At 43.2% G+C, this 22,198-nt stretch overlaps 1 protein-coding gene across 3 annotated transcripts; it reads right to left on the reverse strand.

The window, feature by feature from the left end:
- Positions 1-8: 8 nt before the first annotated feature.
- On the reverse strand, positions 9-21,707 carry btbd7 (BTB (POZ) domain containing 7). 3 transcript variants are annotated; one of them, XM_044047125.1, is made up of 12 exons: positions 21,469-21,707; positions 21,217-21,313; positions 15,348-15,575; positions 11,836-12,978; positions 6,959-7,167; positions 6,515-6,590; positions 5,913-6,073; positions 5,663-5,806; positions 5,004-5,193; positions 4,628-4,806; positions 3,982-4,386; positions 9-3,848 (listed from the first exon to the last, which is right to left on the reverse strand). In XM_044047125.1, exons 3-12 carry the CDS (start codon positions 15,427-15,429, stop codon positions 3,072-3,074), a joined length of 3,366 nt encoding a protein of 1,121 aa, XP_043903060.1. In that variant the 5' UTR covers positions 15,430-15,575; positions 21,217-21,313; positions 21,469-21,707; the 3' UTR covers positions 9-3,071. The 3 variants fall into 3 exon arrangements, with proteins under 3 accessions (XP_043903060.1, XP_043903058.1, XP_043903059.1); XM_044047123.1 differs by lacking the exon at positions 21,217-21,313 and having other exon boundaries at positions 21,345-21,707; XM_044047124.1 differs by lacking the exon at positions 21,469-21,707 and having other exon boundaries at positions 21,217-21,336.
- Between the last annotated feature and the right edge of the window lie 491 nt (positions 21,708-22,198).

The raw sequence follows: 22,198 nt of genomic DNA on the forward strand, positions 1-22,198 counted from the left end.
AGATCGCGTGAATTTCCTTAATATCAAACCAGTTTATTTTATTTATTTTTTTAAGGATGCCCAAGTTGACCACTGCTATGCACCATTTTTGAGGTGACAGTAGAAAAATAGATTCAGTGAAACTAAATGGAACTTAATATCAATCTACAAACATCGTTTTTCTATGATACAAGTAACAATGTACCTGTTAGGATTCAACACAAGCAATCACACATTGAAGATGGTTCAGTTTCCAAAGGTGCTAAATAACACTGTACACAAAACGAGCTACATGAGATTTCAAAGAACTATTTGATGCAGGCTGGTAAGCTGGTAGAAAAGAGCTTGCATAGACATCAAAGTCACTTCTCCAATAAAAGCCCAGCCACAGGCGGGGGAAGGCACTGACTTTTCTACAGCAAAAAAAGCAAAACAAGGACTTTAATCCAATGGAACACTGTCCTGGAAAATAAAACGGCTACCCAACATGAACATGGGGAGGAATCGAGAGTTTTGCATTTTTTCCCCATGAAGCAATGTAGATGGAAAATTATTTTTCTGCTTGGCAACTTCATCACTGCTAAGCAGAGAGCTACTATCCCCAGATCCTGTCACTTATAAAGTTAAGGGGGAAAAAAAAGGTGGTGTTCGTGGTGGTTGGGGGGGACGGGACGGGGACATCTCTACTACAAACATTTTAATCCACACCACCTACAATATTGAACAGACTGCTCTAAATGCGGAACATTGAAGAACAAAATAGATTTCGGAGACACAATCTTTTTTGTTTGCTATATACCACACATTCTTAGTGAGATTTCATGATAAAGACGAGTACACAGTGTTGTCCACTACAGTAAAAACACAAAACCTTCAAACAACCACTAAAATGTGATAGAAACCATTTAAAAAAAAAAAAATCCATCAAGACAAGTGGAGCTCAATTCATTATATACATTTTTTCCATTGGAGATATGAGCCTGCAATCGCCAACTTCTCTTCAATACGAGATTTTCTTTTGTTTGAAACTCATTTGTTCTTTTTTCCCCTTCTGCTAATTAACAGGTGGCTCCTACAGTGCAACGATGCGCATACGTGAGGTTGTGTGCCAGCTGCTGGCTGTAACAGGCTTTTATGTACGTACTTACAGGGTCGGGGCGCTACAGCCACTGGGGCTCTTTAACGGTATATTTGACAGTATCAACACTGAATACGGTGGACCACAATCTCCTCATGGGAGGTGGTGAAATGGTGCATCTATACGTTCTAAATATATATATATGTGTATATATATATATGAGTGAAATGAAGTGAAATGAAATCTACCTCTGCTGCCCAGATCAACTGCTGTGAACAAATCTGTAGTGGACAGAACTGTCAAATAAGCTATTAACAGGGCGGTGCGATACAATGACATCATACTAAATTGAAGAAATGTAGATAAACTGAATATTCCAAGCACTGATTAAGGCTTTAGATTTGATTACTTGATGCTATTGGGTTAAAAAAGGAACAGGAGGGAGCTCTTCACACCGACCACCACTCTGTGCTAAAGACATGTGATTATCTCAGACTCTCCGATATATACACAAACAGACCTGACTAAACATGGGAGTGTACAGTACTGAGATTGTCTAAACACCTGTGTATATTAAAGTTAGCGCACACACCGACTCCAGCTGCAAAACCAACAACGATGGCACCCTTATACTGTCAACTGTATCGCAGTAATAGACTTGTCCACGATCCTCCTGCACCCTCCCTTTTCTCCAAATAAACACCAGGCTCCTGCCTCCAAGCTAAACACGGCGAGGCCGTGATAGCTGAAGCCCGACACAATTATCAGACTGGGTTACCGGACAATGACGAGCTCCGATGACCTACTTCCTGTCGGATCCAATTCCTGCATTGTGTGACCAAGCCTTGGCCCGTTACTCATCAGCACTGCAGAACCATGGCCAGTAGGGGAAACTTAGTCAGGTGTGTGTTGCTATAGGCGAGCTACAGGAAGAAATGGAAATACAAGTCATGGGAGGAAAGAGTACAGCCTGATGTATTTACATATCATTTCATCACAATCCTCTTGTCCCAGCCTGTGTGCCATTGTTTGCGAGTGTAAATTGAGATTCCCATCCAGCCGTCTCCCCATTCTGTCCTGAACATGATCACGAGCCCAGCAAAGCTAATGAATACAGACAGTCTTTGTTCAACCACCGGTTCATAACCGAGCTACATCTTGTGTGGTTTGACCTCATCATGCAAAATTCACACAGCACAGAGCTGACCCTTCTTTGCAGTCAAACTCAAGAGACCAGTCGATCCCGGCGTCTTAAAAACAGCTCTTTTAAGACCCCGGGAATCGACTGGCAGGCTGACAGAGATCATTTACAAGCATCGACAGACAACTGTCAGCTCTCAAGGCCTTTGCACATCAACAGCAACACAAAGAAAAAGCACAAAATTGAGAATAATTTGGAGGTGAATTTCAAGATCACCCTCTATATTCACATCTAGGGTGATGTGATTAAAATACATTTCATCATGGAAACAAACGGGTGGTGTCAGCGTGTAGCGAGGACGAACTAGTGCTCAGTAACGTTACAGGATAAAAAGCCAATGACGAAGAAGAGACGAGAGCTTAAACTTTACCACGTCACCGCTTCAGGACAGACTTTAAGATGTGCTAACAGACGGTTAAAGGATTTGAGGAAGGTACTGTCTGTCTAAAAACAGTCTCGTCTAGTCTCGTGTGTATATATTCAACAACATCAACAACACGCATTCCGATCAGTGAATTGCGCCAATGTGCAAAGCTCGCACTGACCTACACGTTCAAAACATTGCGTCTGGTGTGCAAAGACCTTTACTCTTTCTATACTGTGACTGTGTGATGGATGGCACGGTGTGATAGAGGTAGGACAAAAGAACGGACCCTATAAATAGCAACCATCGACTACCCTTTCCCTGCTCCTGTCAAACACACATACTGAATACACAGACACACATTTAGCGCTGAACCGTCCATTATGACAGACAGCCACACATCACTTTTTTTCCCTTTTCTTAATTCAACCCCAGGCCCTCAACAGGGGTTAAAGTGCTGATTTCTTATAAGGGTAGTCAGGCTTGCTGGGTGACCTGCGGTCTCTGGCAATCTCCTCACTGACACTGTTCCTGTGAGGTTGCTGGAGGGGAGATGGACCTGACGATTCTCCAGCAAGAACCATCTCCTCTGGGGCATCTCTAGGTCCAATGTGCCTCTCCTCATAACTGTCCATGTTACCACTGGGAGACCGCAGATGACCCAGGCCATGAGTCAGGTCTGTCTCATTCGATCGCCCTCTCGGGACGTGCGCCATCCGAGGCTGGGCCCCAGAAGGACTGGCAAGGACTCCATCGTGCCTCTGTGAGGTCATACTAAGGACATCCAGTCGTAGTGGGTCTGGAGCAGTCCGCCCTTGCATGTGGCCTTGGGACTGAGAGTCTGAAATGTAAGAGGTTGGATAGGAACTGGAGGAGGTGCAGCTGTGGCTGTAGAGGTCCGGTCCCACAAAGGAGGGTAAAGGGTGAGCGGACGTCGGGGTTGCAGGTCGACAGGAGAAGTCGTAGAGGTCAGGAAACTCGGCTTGAGCCTCCAGCTTGGGTTCAGGAGCATGTCTCTTGCAAGAGTGACCATGTCCAGGACCATGGCCGTGGCTGAGGCGGGCAGAGGGACAGGGCCCGTGAGGCAGATGGTGGCCCGAGGGGCCCATGGGGCTGTGTGGGCCGTCTCTGTCCATCTCTACCATGTGCTGCTCCCTCAGAGACATGACTGAGACACCTAGTGCAATATCAGGCATGAACTCCCTCATAACAGGTTCCATGCTCATCTGCAACAGATAGTACAAATATGTGAGGTTACCTGACAACTGATCTGCGGATGTTCCAAGGCATAAACGATGAAGCGGGATTTAAACAAAGAAAAGCAGGACAAGGGCTTGAGGAAGTTGCATACACACTCACCGCTTGCTGGTCTGAAAGCAAAGCTCGGCCCATGGCCTGTGGGTTGGTGCAGTCTGGGGGCTGGGGCCTGGGCACAGAGGAGTACTCTGAGCTGCCATGCTTGGCAGCTGCATGGCGCTGGATCAGGGTGCGGTTGCAGGGATAGGAGAAGGAACGGGTGGGGGTCGGCATGGGCACGCGAGGACGCCAAGCACCCTTGAGCTGTGTATGGCTGGGTGTGGCAGGGGGGTAATAGGGGGGAGGTGGGGGAGGCAGGGGTGGGTGGAAGCCAGCTATCCCTTCCAGCTCTGAGAACATGCTATCCATGGCTGGGCTGCTGTTTACCCGACAACGACCCACCTGGCGCAGAGCCAGAATTGGACTCTCGTCTCCAAACCGTTCATCAGGGAAAAACTTGTACGGGTTCTGAAGAGACAAAAACATCAACACTTGAGGGATCTATTGTATATCCATTGTGAAGCTGACAAAGAAATCCCTATTTTAAGATTTTTATAAAGATTTAACTGCCTGGGTTTGTTTAAGGCCTGTGTCTGGCGAATTCCTGAGGTCTGTGTGTCCTCAGCCTCACCCTCCCTGTTAGTATGCCAGGACAGACAATCTCATTCCCCTCCAATCCCCAGGGATGGGTTCTCCACATCCTGCTAACCTGCAGTAACTCTGTGGCTCCGTCTGCCAGACCAAACTCCCTCAGCACCCGCAGCTGCAGCTCATAGCTGACGGTGGCTCCTTCCCCACAGTTAAGGGCATACGCTCTCTGGACTTGCTCTGTGTGTCTCAGCTCCTGCAGCCTTCGGATCATCTCTTTCACCACAGAAAGCTGAGGCACTGAAAGACACAAACAACGCAATTACATTCTTTCTTATTTGATGTTAGCTGATACAGTACCTTATTGATTCAGAATATTATTTTGGGCCACCCTGGGGGCTCAGAATTGGCCACAGAGCCGCGTCATGTTTCAGAATTCTTTTGCTGACATGAGCACATTTGTGTTAGCATTGTCCGTAGCTCAACAATTCTCTTACCTGGGATTTCATTGGCCACCACTGATGGAGCCGTTGTTGAGCTCCCTGCCATTTGCTGGTGGTTGATCATGTGACAGCATTGAGGCACGGCGTTGTTGACCATGTATAGTGTGTCTGGGACGTTGGACATGCGTACTAACCGCAAACGCACCAGGTCTGTCTGCTCCACCATCATTTCATCAAGTACAGCCTGAGGACATAGAGACAGAAGAGGGCATGTGAGAACAACAATTCTAAAATAAGTAAATGTCCTATATACAACTCAAGGACATGGAAAATGTTGGTAAATGAGTTCCACTTGACTGACGCTTAATCTAGTAATGACGCCGCCTGGTCTGTGGATATGTTCATAAATATTCATGGCACTAGGAAGAGCTTATGTTATTAGGAAAGTGTGCAAATGGACATAAAATCAAATTCCTTCAAGATGAAAGAACCAACTACGACAAAAATGGTGCATATGGATCGCAACAATTGGACATAGACGGTTTTTGTAGCACATCTGAGCTGTGAACAGGTCCACAGGTTTTCCCAAGACTCTAACTAATGAGCCTGTCCCCTTACAGACCCTCGACTCTCTTTGATGATATATGGGACAAATAATACCCTACTTTCTGCACAGTCTGGAAGCTCAATTTATCACTGTGAATGAGCCTTACCTTAGCTTCCTCTACATAAGGAGAGAACAGGCGGGGACGCACATATATACCGGCGTTCTTTTGCCGTAACCAGGAATTGGCTTTTCCTCCCTCAGCTGTGGGCAGCATGTCTGAGGGAGGGGTGCTTATCAAACCCCTTTTAAGCTGTGAACAGAGCGAAAGATTGTGGATCAATGATCTGCTTAAATCGGGTCAAAATGACGAGAGGAGCACATTTCAGCTGAAAAAAACCCCACAGATTAGTACTGACCGCGTCAGCGAGGACGTCACTGCTGGAGGGTAAGATGTGCTCAGTTCGGATGAAGGGCAGGAGGGGAGACAGGATCTCTTTTAGCTCCTCCACATCCAGGTCTCTTCTTTTCACACCCCTTTTGTTTACACTATGAGCTGTGCCGCTCAACAGGTTGGGCTCTGGGTAAATGAGGACAAGAAAAGCCATTAGTAGCTTTTTAATAGAATGCGTATCACCTCACCTATTTATGCAACTATGCTTATGCTTTCAAGGCTCTGAAGTGAACCTGCAGGCTATTTTTCATTGTCCATGGAGTTGCGGTTCAATTTTGCAAATTGTGGATGGATATCATTTTGTCTTCTGTGTGTTTTGCAGGTTGCTACTAGATTACTCAAATGACAAATACCCTTGACCAGCCACCCTATAGATTACAGTCGCTTACTTGGTTAAGGCATAACATCAAATATGGAGCCACTTCTGCTGACTTTATTTGTAGGTTAAAGTTTAGCTCCTATTTGTAATGGTTTTAAGTGTATTTTGGAGGCTCTGATGAGTGGGTAATTTCCTCAGAGTCATTAGGGGGGCTGCTCAGAGGGTAATTATAGAGTGTATTATCTTACCCCTGTCTGCCATCCTCTTAATAAGCTGCTGCTCGCCCCACTTAACAACATACTTGAGAATGTCCTGTTCACTCGCCTGTGAATGAGAGCAAGGTACAGGGAAAGAGACAGACAAAAAGCAAGATACAGGAAAGGTTAGGCATCGTCAAGGACAAAACTGGGAAGCTGTTAAATGAGGCTAAGGTGAAAACACAATATGTTCTGCTGCATAGCTAAAGCCCGGTTGATTTGTTTGAGTAGTTGGGTAACAATATTTCCCCTCAACCATCTGCTCTGATGTTCAAGTAGGTTGGCAGAGCAGATGACAGCACAGATTTCATTAGGACTCTGGCTTTGAAGGCATGTTTCTTCAGGGAATTGTTCAACCCGACTCACAAGAACTAAAAAAGAATTTCAACGTAATAGGGTGGCAAGAGATGAACAAGTCATGTTCTGCTTCCTTACCTGCAGGTAGTCGGACTGAATTGCGCTGAGAAGGTGGTCTTTACTAAGCTCATAGAGAACATCGGAAGAGACCACCTGACTGAACTCTTCGCAGAGGAAGTGCATGGCCTGCCGGTGGACCCACTTGGAGCCATACGGCTGGGAGCTCCACTTCAAGATGGGGACGAGTGAGTCCAGAGCCAAGCTTTCCACAACAATGTCCTCACAGCCTGAAGGAGTCAGTGAAAAAGACAAAGATGATTCACATCCTGACACTCTAATTCCAAAAACAAGCCCAAATGTAAAAGCCCTCAGTGTAACACTTGAAAAAAGAAAATAAAACAGTTGATATTCATTTATTTAAATAAATGTTGGAATATAAGAGGCCATTCTTCAGCAAGATCATCAGTAGTTTTGACTTGTATTCATTGACCCAGGGAGTCTAATTCTACTGGCCCCACATCCTCCATACTGCATTTCCTAAATGAGAGCACATACCAGAACAGCAGGCAGCGGTTTAACTCTGCAACACACCAACCCACAGAAATGCCTTTGATACCTTGATGTGTTTCAGTCACAAGCTGCCTCCTCTTAACCTTGATACGTTCACACAACAGCCTGGGGAAACACATCCACGCACACTTTGTAAATATGTACACATGCGTGCGTGAATCAAAAGAAGCCACAGAAATCTCCTTTGGCTGTGCACGAGCACTCTTAGGATTCTAATTCACTGATTCATTCACATCCACTCAGATTAACATAAAAGTGGCTGGCTATCAGGATGTCGAAAACAACCTCCCCTTCAATGGCTTTTATTCTTTGTCTCTGTCTGATCAATGATGTTCAGTCCTAAATGGACATCCATGGAGATAACGCCAGACTGACTGACGTCTGGCCAAAGCTGTTTCGAAATGAAACACAAGCTTGCCGACTTCCTCATTCCAGGCCATCCTGTCCATCAGCCCTTAGTTGGGCCAGCAGCAACACTCCTGTGGGAATCTCTTATCTTCAACTAGAAGAACTAAGCGTCCCGGTGCCCCCCCCCCTCACTTCTAACCACCACTTTGAACATCCTTTCTGGGATATTGGAAACCAGACTTGAGAGCTATGACTCCAGAGATGCTTTTGCCTTTGAATATGAGACTTCCTATCCGTCTTTAAGCACAACTAACACATTTTTAACATGAAATGTGAGCTATAACGTACACGCACATTCACATTCAGACATGTACAAATATATAAGCTAGGAAAATGTATAGCTGACGCTCACAGTGTTTTACAAGATGGATGGAAATTGTGCAGCATTAAGATGACAGACCAATTTAAAATGTGGACCCAGGCACTTTGGCTTTTTTATCTGCTATAAACAGACTAGAAGAGGGAATGGATTTGCAACATCTGTGCCTCCATCTCCACTGCTCTTCCCTGTGCTGTCTGTCTTAGAGAGAGTGCTCTAGCTAGCTTCCAACTGTTTGCCCTTTTTAAAAAAAAACCAAAAAAAACAGACAATACATGCACAAGGACGAGCCCTTTTCTATTCCAAACCAGTGACACATGAAAGAGAACAGCTTGACTTTATATTAGCCCATCAGAATTCATAGCCACAACCAGTCCTAGAATGCAACACCTTCATTATGAGCTGGATATCTGAATGATCATTATACCCATTACTAATTCACCTCTAATGCTCTCCACAGTAGGTACACCACATTGACTGGAGCATAGCAGACTGGGAAGAGCAAAAGCCAGCACTACACTAGTCTAACTTTAGAGAACAGATGCATCTTAACTTGCTGTTCTTATTTGGAGCTCTGTGTTTACAGGGTACAGTCTCCAGAGCCACTTAAACATCTACTGCACTCAACGGCTTATAAACAAACCTGTGGATGAAAATTACGTTTGATGATCATTCATAGACTAAGCTTTCGGTCACCTTACTCCAAACACAAGATAGGCACTGGAAACACTGCTCTGCCAGTGGGCACACAAAGATGATGCTACGGTGCACACACTGAAACCACACCAACTGGTTTTTGTTGCCGTGATGCACTTGAAAAATTAATAAGGCTTTTAATATTGGTTTCCATTTGAGTGAGATGGAGTCATAAAGGGATACACACATTGAGAATTAATAAGGAGGACTGACAGAGAGCATGACTGCTCTGTAAAAACGTTCCTGGGCTGAAACTTCACACAGCCAGTGGGCAGAGTGTGAAAGAGGTAAGTCAGAGTGTCAGATGAGAGAGCTTCCTCCTCGTCAAACCCCAAACATAAACCTTCTCAGCTGCCAAGGTCCCCCAATGGTGGGATGGACTTACACAAACTTGATGTTTCATAATCAGAATTATTTGATGTTCTGTAGTGTGTAAGAATCATAATAAAAGAATAACATAACAAAAGTGGAAGGGATATCTCAAAAAGGGGGTAATAATAACAGGAAGTTACAGAATAGACAAAGAACGGACTTGGATAAAACTGACATCAGGCCAACCTCAACCATCTCACCGCATTCCACAATGAGGTTTCATGGGAACTGTGAAGAGCTGTGCAACACAGTGGGAGAGGGAGGAGAGGGGATAAAAATACCCTCCAGTAGGGGTTTGTTGAAAGGGGGGGATGGGAGGGAAGACGAGGTGATGGTGTGTCGGGATGACACCATTTGCTTGCTGGCAAGCTTAAGCTTCCAGACTGACCCTAAGAGTGACACCACCGCTTGGGGGTTGATGGTCGTGTAAAACCAGCTGTGTGCACATTGTTAATGTACAGGGCTATTCAGGTCGCCACACAGGTCTTATTAAGGTGCTGGAATCAATACAACAATTCAGCAGTTGCCCGGAACAAATTTTGTGCCATCACAACATTTATTTCTCGACAAGATAAGTTTTGTCATAATTTCCAGGCTTAAATATCCACATACATTACTTTATTGTTACAATTTTTAAAGGTCTGCTGCTTAGTGATTTTTTCTTGTATAGTGAATAAATATAATCAGTGCTTTAAGCGCTTCTTAATTTGACTAATTGGTGCACTATGTGACATGATGTTTAGTGTCTAGAGTTTTTATTTTAAGAACAATATCTTCTTGCCCCATTGTGGACAGCATAATAACAGGACACTAAATAAAATGTACTGGGTAATTAAAGTTTAAATCATTGTTGTAAATGCTAAGGATAATATAAATGCATGTGCAATAGTTTTTAGTTATTTTAACCTGAACTAAGCATTTAAATAAATAGATGTTGTGAACATCACAAACATCTTATGGTATCTTTTATTCACTGAAAATTTTCATAATTTAGTAATACACGCCTTGTATGGATAACGGGAGTAACAAAAGCCTTTCAGCCACTGGTGAAAGCAATTTCACCGGAGAATTACTGAGAATAACAGTCAATTCAGTCAAGATTCTGATACAACAAAACAACCATAGGGGAAGTTAAATAATAAGTTTAATGGCATTGTAACTTGGCTTTCAAAATGATGATTTAACTGTTTTGATTTCATTACACAGGCACAAGGCAGTGTATAAATAATATAATGCATCTCATATCACCACTTGAATATTTGACAAACTAATTATCTTCTGCATGGTTCTAATGACATTCAAGATGGTTATGGGATCGCTGTCATACAACCTCTCCCTGGATCCACAGTCCAGGCAAGGGGAAGGGGACAAAAGGGACAGAGAGGACTTCACATGTGTACTCGAAATAGGCTGCTTCATGCACTGCATATTGCAAAGGTTATTTTGATTCAAATGGGAACTTTGTGAGGTGTGTAGGAAACTGGACAGCATTTAAGACACGCTACTCTGGACGAGGTGAGAGTGACAAGGTGAGCACTGGCTCATGTCAGACAATGCTTGTGACGTTTGGTATGTTACTGGGGCCATTCAGAAACAGTGCCAGTGGCAAAAAGCCAGTGTCATCCGAGTAAAGACAGACCAGGGACTAAACAGATGATCAGTGAGGAAGTGTTGACAAAGGCTCTGATGCACTGCATGTATCAGACATTAAGCTGTGTGCCCTGGAGACACAAACAAACCCTGCAGCCTGTACCAATCTGCTAGTGGCAGCCACAGCTCTAGCAACCATTACTCAGCCAAGCTGCTAACAACAGCCTATATGCTAACATATGCATAGTATCATTTTAAAAAACGTTAGAGAGATTAGAACAGATCAGAATCTTGCAAGGTTTGAAATCACAAAGATCCTGCCAGCCATTTAAACACATTATCGTACCATGGAAACAGACACTGTAAATATGACAGCAGGGACCAAGAAATTAACTTTGAAATTTCAAATTAAGTCAATTAAATTAAATTATTAAACCTCATATTGCTGGACTGTGCTACCAAATTAGAGCTGGTAAACAAACATCAAAACATATTGAATCATTTACTGTCCAAATAATTGTTACTTTCACAACTTAAATGACAAAAGTTATGCAAAGCATCATCTTTAACAGCCAACATCTGAGGTGAACCAGTATATTTTCTTGGCAGAAATCGAATATGCTACCCATAATGGCGTTTTTACGGAGGCCCCCATCTTGTGACACCATGTTTTCCAAATGTTCAAAGTAGCCAGAGTGAGCATTTCAGGTTTTGAGGCAGAAGCTTACTAAGGCAAAACAGAACAACATACTTTCTGGTATGTGAAGGCCACCATAACTCCCTAAGAAAACAAAAGGGAGGGGTGAGTGGAGGAGTTCTCAGTTTGTGACAACTTGCTGTTTCACTATTAGATGTTACCAATTTTTACACACTTCACAGCAAAGGTCATGTCGCCCACACATACTCTCAATCAAGTGTAGACGCTGTAACCACCTAAAGTGATACCTAAAATGACTTTTCATGTGCTGCTCAACCGTGTTTGTGTGTGATTATTACTTACCTTGAGCCAGCATGCTAAACTCCAGGAACAGAGCGATATGGTAGAGCTCCATGGCCTCCTCTGTGCGCGTGCTGGCCCCACGCCCTCCTGACACCAGGGCTTGTACCTCACCAAGACTGCTTGCCGAGGGGCTACCCCGCAGCACCAACCCAAGCTCCACCACGTCTGTGTACATGCAGTGGAGAATAACCTGTATATATTTCCGTGGAATGATGGACTCATCCAGCACTATGCGGGTGGGTGTCTGCAATGTACGCTCAGTCATTTCCTCTCCTGTGCGTATACGTCTCTGCAAAAGGTTTCTAAAGAAAGGGGAACGCGCTGAGAGGATTGCCTTGTGTGCCCTGAGGTCCTCATCTGGGGTCATGGGCCCAACATTGCCTGCTGAGCCCCCTGTTGGTGCTGCAGCGACAGCCACTCTCTCATTACAACTCTCCACCATCTCTGAGTCCGAGGAGAAGCTGAGCAGAGCATCATAATAAGACATGTAGTCAAACAAGCCCTTCATATCTGCCTCCAGGGAGTTGGGCGTACCAAACTCCTCACTGAGCTGCACCAGTACATCCACATTCTGGAGCCTGGTATCCTCTGCCCCACCCACCCCAAACTCCCCAGTGTACAAATAGTGAAGCAGGGCAGAGAACATGGGTACATCAATTCCAGCTGTCTCAACATCCATGAGAACCTCTGCTCCATATCCAGGGGATGAGGAGAGCAGAGTCTTGAAAAAGGGGCAGCGGGCAGCCAAAATAGCCCGGTGAGCTGGGAAGCAAGTTCCTTGGAAGATGAGATCGACATCTGTGCAGTACTTGTGCTGGTAGAGGGCGGCAAGATCCCGCTGCAAGCTGGGAGCTTCAGCGCGTGCCAAGCTGGCCTGGAAGCTCAGCTCCTTGAGGGCTGCTGTGCCCTCATACTCCTCCACCAGGGCGTTTGAGTCACGAACGTCCCATCCTGACAAAAGTTCCCGCATTTGCCGAGCATGATCTGCTGAGCGGCTGGACTTCCTCCTTTTGATGAACCTCCGTTTGAGGGTTGCTAGACCAAGGCTCTTCTTCTTCCTATCTGCGGGCCGCTCGTGGCCATGCTCCAGGCTATACAGCTTCGATTCCCAGCCATACCCATGCTGAGAATAGGATGAGGTCCCTGAAATGAAAACACATGCAAGTTAGCCTTTCAACATTTGTAGTTGCCGTATCAACCTTATTTTTAAAAGGGGAAGTAACCAAGGGTCAGACTTCCTGCTTATTTGTGGCACTTCTGGTACTCGTTTCCTTGCCGCTTGTAGGAGGATAAAACTTTGTACCACACTTAGCATCCACATTCCCATTTTATTTCACATTTCTATTAAAGCCTTTCACGTAAACCAACTGCACTCATAACATTGCTTCTAAAAAAACATCTCACAAATAACGGCGGATGACTACTCTCATGTTTTTGCTGAAAATAAGGCCTATAAAACAGTGAAAATAATCTACGTATATCTGTTTCCAGATATTTCATTTTAAACCTGGTCATCTGATGAGACATGAAACTTCATAGCTCTAACACCATCTCACTCTTGAGGCCAGACTACAAGGAACAAAATCCGTCTTTGGCACCCCTGTGGTATGGCAGCTCTGTCAGGCCAAGAACACATTGGATCTGGCTCTGCATCTGGATCTAGTCCAAAAGCAGAAAAAAATATAAGCCCTTTGTTTTGTTTTGGGTCACAGAGTGCCAATTAGCTCATAAAGGACTTTGTCCTGTTTAGCACTTCTCAGTGAACTTCAGTCCATTCACATACTTGGGTTCCACAAATTACACTGAATCTCAGCTATCTTTGGCCGAACAGACAGGATTCATACGTCAAAGGGGGTTCTGCCAAGGAGATCCTCAGTGCTATTTTCTCAGCATCCATCAGTGTGACCCAAATAGTAATTATTCGAACACTGTGAATCATCTGTGGCTTAGGATAGCTGAACCAAGCAACCTCAGCACACAGCAATCGCCAGGGGTGTCAGGGGCTAATACATTAAAACCTCACACCAAAGTTTTAAAAAACTGAAATTGACATTTTTTTTAAGAGCGGATTTATTTGAGTCGACCTACGATGCAGTATCAAAAACCCCTTTGGCAGTGGGGGCTGTAGAAAGGCATTTAATGACTGTAAAGCAGGAAGATTACAGAAAAAAAACATGTCCTGTAGCATCTTTCCTAACAGAGTGATAGTCTTTGATCCACAACAACCAATCAAAAACAATACATAACGATATGACATGCATTATGTATAACATAATGCATACAGTGTATGTAGCACAAGCAACACTCAAGCACAAGCTGATTATGCCAGACTGTTTCCCCAGTGTAAGTGGGTACAAAATGTTCAAAGCAGCTGTACAGGCCAAACAATCAAAGGTCAAACAAAAGGTCTTTTGTAGTGTCGCTAACATTGCAGCGCTGTTAGGATCTGATATTCTGTAGTTGTTACACTAGTTTACAGAAAAGTAATACAGTAATATGATTTTGGATATCCACCCATAATGGTTACTTAGCATTATGTGCTCTCATTACACTTCATAAAATCCATACAGCAGTGACTTGAGTTACTTGTTTGAGTCAATTACCCAGTTTAAGGGCTCTCATGCACAAAAAATATCTCCCTCTTGCAGCATTAGCTATCATGAAAGCAGATTAATTTGATTTTAAGTGTGATTTCTGGCCATGCTAGACCCCTATTATATGTTAATAGTAAGGCAGTATCATGCCAAACTGAGTTCATAAGGATGGTAGTTATAGACACTTGGGGTGTGTTCACACCCAATAGTCCGCTTTGTCATTTTTCAGCTGGTTCGGTTCATGTTCACATACTAGGCAAATCTCAAACACACTATAAATTGTAAACAAAAGGAATGTGATCAGAACTACTGCTCAGTTATTGGTCCGATCTGCAGGCATTTCTACATCATGGAGCATTGGCAGGAGAATCCAGAGCCACAGGTGTTGACTTCGACTGCCCGCGGCTGAGAATTGTTAGCATGTTGGGGGCCCCCTGGCATTTTGTGCTAGTTTACCGGGAGAGGAGGAAGACTTGGGACCTGCCAGACACAGAGGCTGGACATGCCATTCTCATTTCCTTCTATCAGCGGCTCTATTCCCAGTTCTCCTTTCTTCTTATTGACTAATGTAGATGAAGACCCCGAGGCTGTAGCCGTAAATACTATGCTTCCAGTAGAATTCACACCCATGAAGAACCACTCAACAGTTAATTTGCAACAGGTCTGAGACCAGAGTCTGGTTTCTTGGTTCGCATTAGAGGTCTCGGAGTTCACATTAACAAACTGTGGTAATGGGGTCAACACACGGTTTGATTTGACCACTCTAATCAAGGCTGGTGTGAACGCACCCTTAATTTCAGAACACAGTGGGGAAATCATTTTTCAGGCTGATCACAGATATTTTATAACATGCTAACAGATATCAGGAATGACTGACCAAACGAATCACATTGTCTTATATTAGCGATAAATACATACCTATAAATGTCTGCTGGGCCTGTGCATTCCCCCCAGTGCGTGGGGAACATGAGTGTGGATAGCTAGATCCATTGGCACCCATCCTCACTTCTCTTCACTTGCTATCTGGGGGTCCCCCCTCTTGCTGAGTCATTCTGCTCAGACAGCGTAGTCCTCTTTGTCTTCAATGGTGGGTCAGGCACGGGTCCACTGAGGCATCGTTAGAGCCCCAGGCCCAGCCTGCCATGCCTAAGAGAAGGAATATGAAAGAGAAGAGGAAGACCATGTTAATGCCAGAAACATCTCACTGGTATTACAACACAATGCGTATGGACAACTTGGACTCTGTCACAGATAACAAATGGCTGTGGGCATCAATGTTAAAGAAGCGAAGGACATCTATTACAATCCATTCCAATGTGTCAGCCACATCAGAGCAAACATGAATCATTGCCATCTCAGCAAATTTACAGGACTGAAATACTAAAAAGATGTTAAGAATAAAAGAAAGATAGTCTTAATTAGAAGACTGCGTTTCCAGTCTCTTATCTAGAATCTAAGACTTTCGCTGCTCAGCCCTAAGGAAACTCTGACTGGCAGTTAACAATAAATCTAATGCAGATGTAAACTGATGTTTGTACAGAGGCACAAAACACTCTGCTTGTGCCAATCCTGTCCATTTTCGATAGAGAATATGTATGCAAAGCATATCTAATCAGTGTAATTATACTGTAATTTTTGTGACAGCTCATTGACTAAGGGCAGACCAATTCAGGCCAAGCAGCTTCAAATTAAATTACAATTAAAGTTTATCTCCAAGTGTTTTTTTGAGCAACATCTGTTTATTTCAAGCTGGTACAGACAGATTGAACTATGAAGGACTGTTGTGTCTTCAGTTCACATTTAAATGCTATATGCACTATCTGCCACAAAAGGTGAGAAATACGGCAAAGTGAGAAGATATGAATGTGTTGACATAAGGCAGTAGATTTCCCTTTTAATGGTTATGGGTCATTGTGGTCAGTGTTGCAGTGAGCAGGACATCTAATCCTGGCAACACTGGATTTTTGCATTCATGTGATGAAGTGCTCTGATTTGTCATATATTAGCTCACTGGAAACATATTCCTGGTGTGTTATTTTGCTGTTTAACATTCTCTTCATAGGCCATAACATTATATTTAGCCATTTCAGTTCCAGGGTTTCAGTGTTGTGCAAGCTGGCACACAGTTATACCGTCATGCGGCACACGCACACTTAAACAAAACAGAGGCGTTATTAATGTTATTAATAACTCCTCTGCTTTCCTGTGGCTCAAAATATCTACTGTGAAAGTGGCATATTGAGTTTAAACTTGCAATATCCTGTAACAGTTTAGTACAGTACATGAAGCATGATGGAGAACTACTCCATTTTGCCTACCACCATTAATACTAGAGGACAAAATATTTGATTATTAACGTAGCTGTTAATTCATGCACTTTTAGCACAGCTTACAGAAACAACGCGTCTTCTTTTGCCCAAGGACGCATTAACAGGTAGACGAGTGGAGGCGGGAATTTAACCCACAACCTTTACTCAACTCACTCATACTGAGCTACCCTTGCTACTACAAACGTGGTCCATATGGTAATTTTCCTCCTTCGTTCGTATAGTCAATTTGTCACAGGCTACAAGCTACTAGAAACCAGGGCACCTCCTTAACTAGGTACCGTATACCGCCAAGCTATCGGACTAGTCATAACCAACTAAAATATATCCAACTTCATCAAGTAGATTAAAGATCAATTTCATTTTGAGAATTTCTAGATATACAGCTTTTATAATTCTATGCCACTTAAATCTCTGGCAGAATTGCATAAATATGCCATTTTAAGACACTTGGGGATGCAATTGCTCTGGAACGTATACATTTCTTCTCTTTTCTGTGCAAAACCAGACAGAGAAATGGAGCGTGATGGGAGATCTGTTTTATCTCAGGGTAGTTTTTCCCCATCTACCATACCAATAAATCATTGTGTCTGCCCCTGTAGAGCAGAACTCCAAAGTCTCCCATGGGTTCAGTGAAAACCACAGCCTTTCACTCCATACACACACACAAACAGCCACAAAGCAGCGTCACACTGGAGAAAGTTAGTTGATGTTTATTTCATTAGACTGCTTCAAAAAAAAATAACACAGGGAATTCATTTGGACAAAATTAGAAATTAGATTTGAATATTTAGGATCGAGGAAGAAACCCATGAGATACTGTACTGTATATTATGTCTTGTTTACAACAGTGTATGGAGGAGTAGGGGGTCCTCAAAGGAATACAGCAGCAGCAGAATAAAACAAAGCAACCGACACATCAATTGAACCAATATGCTGACTCCCCGACTGTCTTTAAGTCATTGAAACGAGTGAACCAAATTTAACTGCAGCACAGCATAATTTAAGACAGCTATTTCCTTGAGACCCGACTCTCACCGGTCAATAGGAAGCATATCTGCCATAATCTCTTTGATGCTGAGCATTATGATACTTCTTTGCAGTTTAGACTGAAACAGTGAGAGGCTCTGTTGTGCTCAGACTGGGAGCAGAGAAGGGCAGTGCCACAAACTGGGGAAGGCAGACGCTGACCGAGCTGGACTATTCGTCTCTAATGAGAGGTGACAGGAGACGCTCCCTGCCCCCACCTAGATCTCCCTCCCTCTCTCTCTCTCTGCACACACATACACTCACAAACATGCGCATGCTTTCAAACGGCCCACCTCACCTCGGAGGTCTGGTTTATTTCATCTTATCAAAATTAGCCATTTAAAGAGGTATAAAAGACAGAACCTCAACCTGCCATAGAACATTACACTACAAAACAAATGCTTGACAATGGCACATGAACAGGACCAATGTATTATTCAAATGGGAGTCAGGGCACTTTATCAATCATTTATGTGGGTTTCCTCATCATGGTGAGAGAAAAGGAAAGAGGAAGGTATATGGGTCTCTATTTCTGTCAGCAACCCCAAATTCCAGAAAGATGTTCTCATTATTTCACTTTGAATTTTACGAGTCCTTCCCCAAAACCAAAGCTCGGCCAATAAAAAGGCACAAAGTCAACATTCTGAATCAAAGTGAAAGACGTAATGAGGCCAGGGTGGCATGAAAAGACTTCAACAATCAAAAGTGATGTGAAGATTTACTTGGGCAGTGGAGCAAGTAATTCAGAATTTCTCATTTCTTGCATTTCCGATTATTCAATGACAGTTTATAAATATTACTGTGCCCATTGCTTTTCTATATTGGTGCAAAGAAACATAGATGCTGTGCTCTCCTTTGGTCGTACTGTGAGTCCTATGAATGGAATGATGAAATCACCACTTCACCTTTTGACAGACACAGAGTCAATGACCTAATCTTCTGTAGATGAGCCGATCACTATGCAAATTTCACAGTCAGGCCTTAATGAAAGTACAGCAACTGAAGACGCAATGAAATACTGTGTATCCCAATAAGCAGTTGTCTGTCTAAAGTAACAAAGACGCTACCAAATTATTGTTATGCGTCAAAGCTTCAAAATAAAGTGCTCATCTGAGTTTTTTTATTAGTCCATTAGTGGCATTTTAATATCTCATGAAATCCTGTCAAACTAATCCCAGAAGAAGCAGCGGCAATTTATTTTCTTGACTCGCATAGGATGAAAAAGAAAGATGCAAGACGGTCAAAAATGGTGTCAGCAAGTACTTTGCTATAATTGCTGTATATAGTAACTAATAAACAAGATAAACCTAAAACATATTTTACAGTCACAAAATCTGTTCAATGACCTGTGGGGAGAGATGGACATTAAGTGCTTTGCGAACCAAGCTGGCCAGAAATACAGCTTCAGACAGTAATTATAGACTGTTCGACTCTTTGGATATTTGATACGATCAGAGGCGCTCTAAAAGGGTCATAATAAGCAGTGCAGTGGCGAGCACAAACCAGGACTTTCTAACACAGTGACCTCTACGCTATCGATGTGTCTACACAAATGCCTCAGTAAGATGTGCAAGTGGACTGCAGGTGAAAAACAAATGACTGCCCAAAAATAATAACTCCATAATTTATCTTAAATGATAGCTGACGAGAATAACATTCAGAAGGGAGAGCAGACCGTTTACCCCTTCAGTGTTTTCAGTGCAAACCAGGTCAATCAGTATGACAGTGAATCATAACACTGGATCATTTATCAACAACAGAAACTACAGGAAAAAACAGGAATTGGAAAAGGCTAGAAAACAGCAACTGAAATGACAGAGACAGAAGTACCCACAATGATGACTCATGGTGGGCAGCCTCTGGATTAGCCTGTGTCAACCAACAATGACGATTTTTGCTCTGGAGGTCATCGTAGACAAAACAGTGACTAATGCATTGTTTAATAGGCTTAAATGCATCCATATTCCAAATCCCTGAGTAAAAATATCATGATACCTTAAGTGACACAGACTGCATGGATGAATGGCATTCATTGGGACTGTTTGCAAACCAGTTCTAAACATGGCCATCTTATCAATAAAGAAATGTTAAGTGTGTGCACACACTAATGACTTCACAAACACGACCTGGCAGTCAATCGCCAGAGAATGAATGTCAACTCAGGAAACAATGAGTGCTTATTTTAAATGGGCTGTCAATGCTCCTTGTTGAGTTCCCCATCCAGCTGGCCAGGGTAAACAGCATTCAGGCCAAAGTCCAACTCATTTAGTTACTCTGTGGCAAGTACTTGCAAACTCACGTACTTTCATGCCAGTCATAGACGTGCGAGCATGTAACACCAATAATAACAACATGTCATTATATGTCCCTGCAGCCCTAACACAAATACTTAACCTGGTAAATAAAGAAGCATTAATACTGAGGCACAACGCACAGCCGTTCAAAACCAACGGAGAAAGAAACACATAGGATTATGGAGTCCGACCAGAATTTGAGATTACTGCAGGATTATCACACGGTGCATATGGCTCCTTACCACGTAAGCAGATGGCGATATCAACAATGATGTAAATGACAAGGGAAACTCCTTGGACAGTCAAACAAAAAACGTTATCTGGACTAGTTAGGCGTATAGTAAAGTGGGCTATAAACAAGGCAGAATGTCAAATCCCCTTGTTTTTTTTTATAAATGAATCAGTTGCTGCTTCCAAAAATGTTATTTCCCAAACCTCAACATGTTTAAGTCCTCTAATGTTTTATTCAAAAACAAAGACAGTACTCTACTGTCATAGAGAGGAAGTTATTTAAATTTAAGAACCTGAAATCTGAAGTTCTTTGCATTAAATAAATAACCACATTCAAACCGATGAACAGGTTATTTCATATAATCATTGCAGCCCTACTTCATATAAGATATGAATTGACATTTGAAATTGTATGACTTTGATTAAACTTATAAACCATTCTACAACAGGTAAGATGTCAAATGTGTTGCAATTGCATATCCAATCCACAACTATTTGACAAAAGATACAACAGCAACATGTTGGCTTGGTCCACAAAGTGAATATGCACAGCCAAACTCAACTTTTTCCAGCGACCTGCCCCAAGAAACAAGACATAAGTGGACAAAACTGAGCAGAAAGCAATCATTTGCTCTGGCTTTGTTAGCCTACCGTTAACGCGGAGCTATTGTTAGGTCTTCGGGCTTCTGGACTGGTGGGCTATACTATCGCTGCTCAGTGGCATAAAACCCGGGTTAAAAGTGCTTATCAGAACAAAAACCGAGTGGGCTGTTCGTCTCGGCTGAAAAAAACGAGAAATACTGTCTATATATTTTTCGCTGCAGCCTAGCAAGAGGAGTCCTGTTCAGTACAGCCCTGTAATTAGTAGCATATCCTGAGAGGCTAGGGTACTAGGCTACTACCTACCGCTGCTGCTGCTGCTGTTGCTGCTGCTGCTGCCGCTGTGTCGCTTTGACTTTAACCCTCGGAAAGAGCAATTTTCTCGGAGCAGGATGCGATGCAACTGTTGAAAGCGAGTGGCGAAATATATTTACCAGAAAGTGTTGGGAGTCTTCGGTTCTCTCCGCGTCGCCTCGCAGTGTAGTCAGCACTCAGACCCAAGTTGTCTCTGACAGAAAGAGAGAGGGAGAGAGGGAGAAAAAAAATGCAGCTCAACACCTTCTTTTTCCAACTCTCCTCATTACGCACGGCTCGACGTCAACGTCCACATCCGAACCCGAACACGGCGCGTGCGGTCGCACTTACACGACTTTCCGCCGGATTTTCAGCATTTAGCTCGAATAAAACCTAGACAAGAACCGTTTTTCTACTCTCGGTTCGGTTCGGTATTTCCCTCATAGTAGCACAACGCCTGGCTGGGTGGTTGTTATGGCCTATCCCAGCGCTACCCCACTGCAAGCTAGCCAGATTGAGAAATGCCACATCCGGCCAGGACCTTCAAAATAAGGGCCCTTTAGTAGTAGTGCCAAGTTTTCAGCTCACACACTAAAATTAATGGAATGAAAAACGAATGTTTCTTTATGAAATACTGTGTATCACACCTTTAAAAGTCTGATTAGTCGTCAATTAACAGGGGCATTTTTTTATAATCATCAGCATTAGCCGACTTTGTTTACTTGATTAAAAACCACCAACATATTTTCATTAATATATCTATTATAAATTGTTTTCATGTATGTTAATAATGACTAAAATAGTTGACTGAGAAAGCTCCCTACAGCTATTTTTTTATGCCTATTATTTTGCACAATGAAGATGTTTTACTATCCACATCTGCTGTGACATGAGAGTGAAAAATATTGTTGATTTCACCACAGAAGAGACTAAATGACCTTTGCTGTTGGGGAAAAGGAAAGATATCTATATTATCACCTGAAGCTCTTCCGAT

The sequence above is a fragment of the Solea senegalensis genome, linkage group LG16 (genome assembly GCF_019176455.1).
Source record: "Solea senegalensis isolate Sse05_10M linkage group LG16, IFAPA_SoseM_1, whole genome shotgun sequence".
Taxonomy (NCBI): Eukaryota; Metazoa; Chordata; class Actinopteri; order Pleuronectiformes; family Soleidae; genus Solea; species Solea senegalensis.

Excerpts from the sequence above, each read along its gene's own strand:
- btbd7 (XM_044047125.1), bottom strand. The coding sequence starts at position 15,429 with ATGGGTGCCAATGGATCTAGCTATCCACACTCATGTTCCCCACGCACT. Across the intron at positions 12,979-15,347 it reads GGCCCAGCAGACATTTATAG|GGACCTCATCCTATTCTCAG; the intron begins GTATGTATTTAT and ends TTTTCATTTCAG. Across the intron at positions 6,591-6,958 it reads TTCAGTCCGACTACCTGCAG|GCGAGTGAACAGGACATTCT; the intron begins GTAAGGAAGCAG and ends TCTCATTCACAG.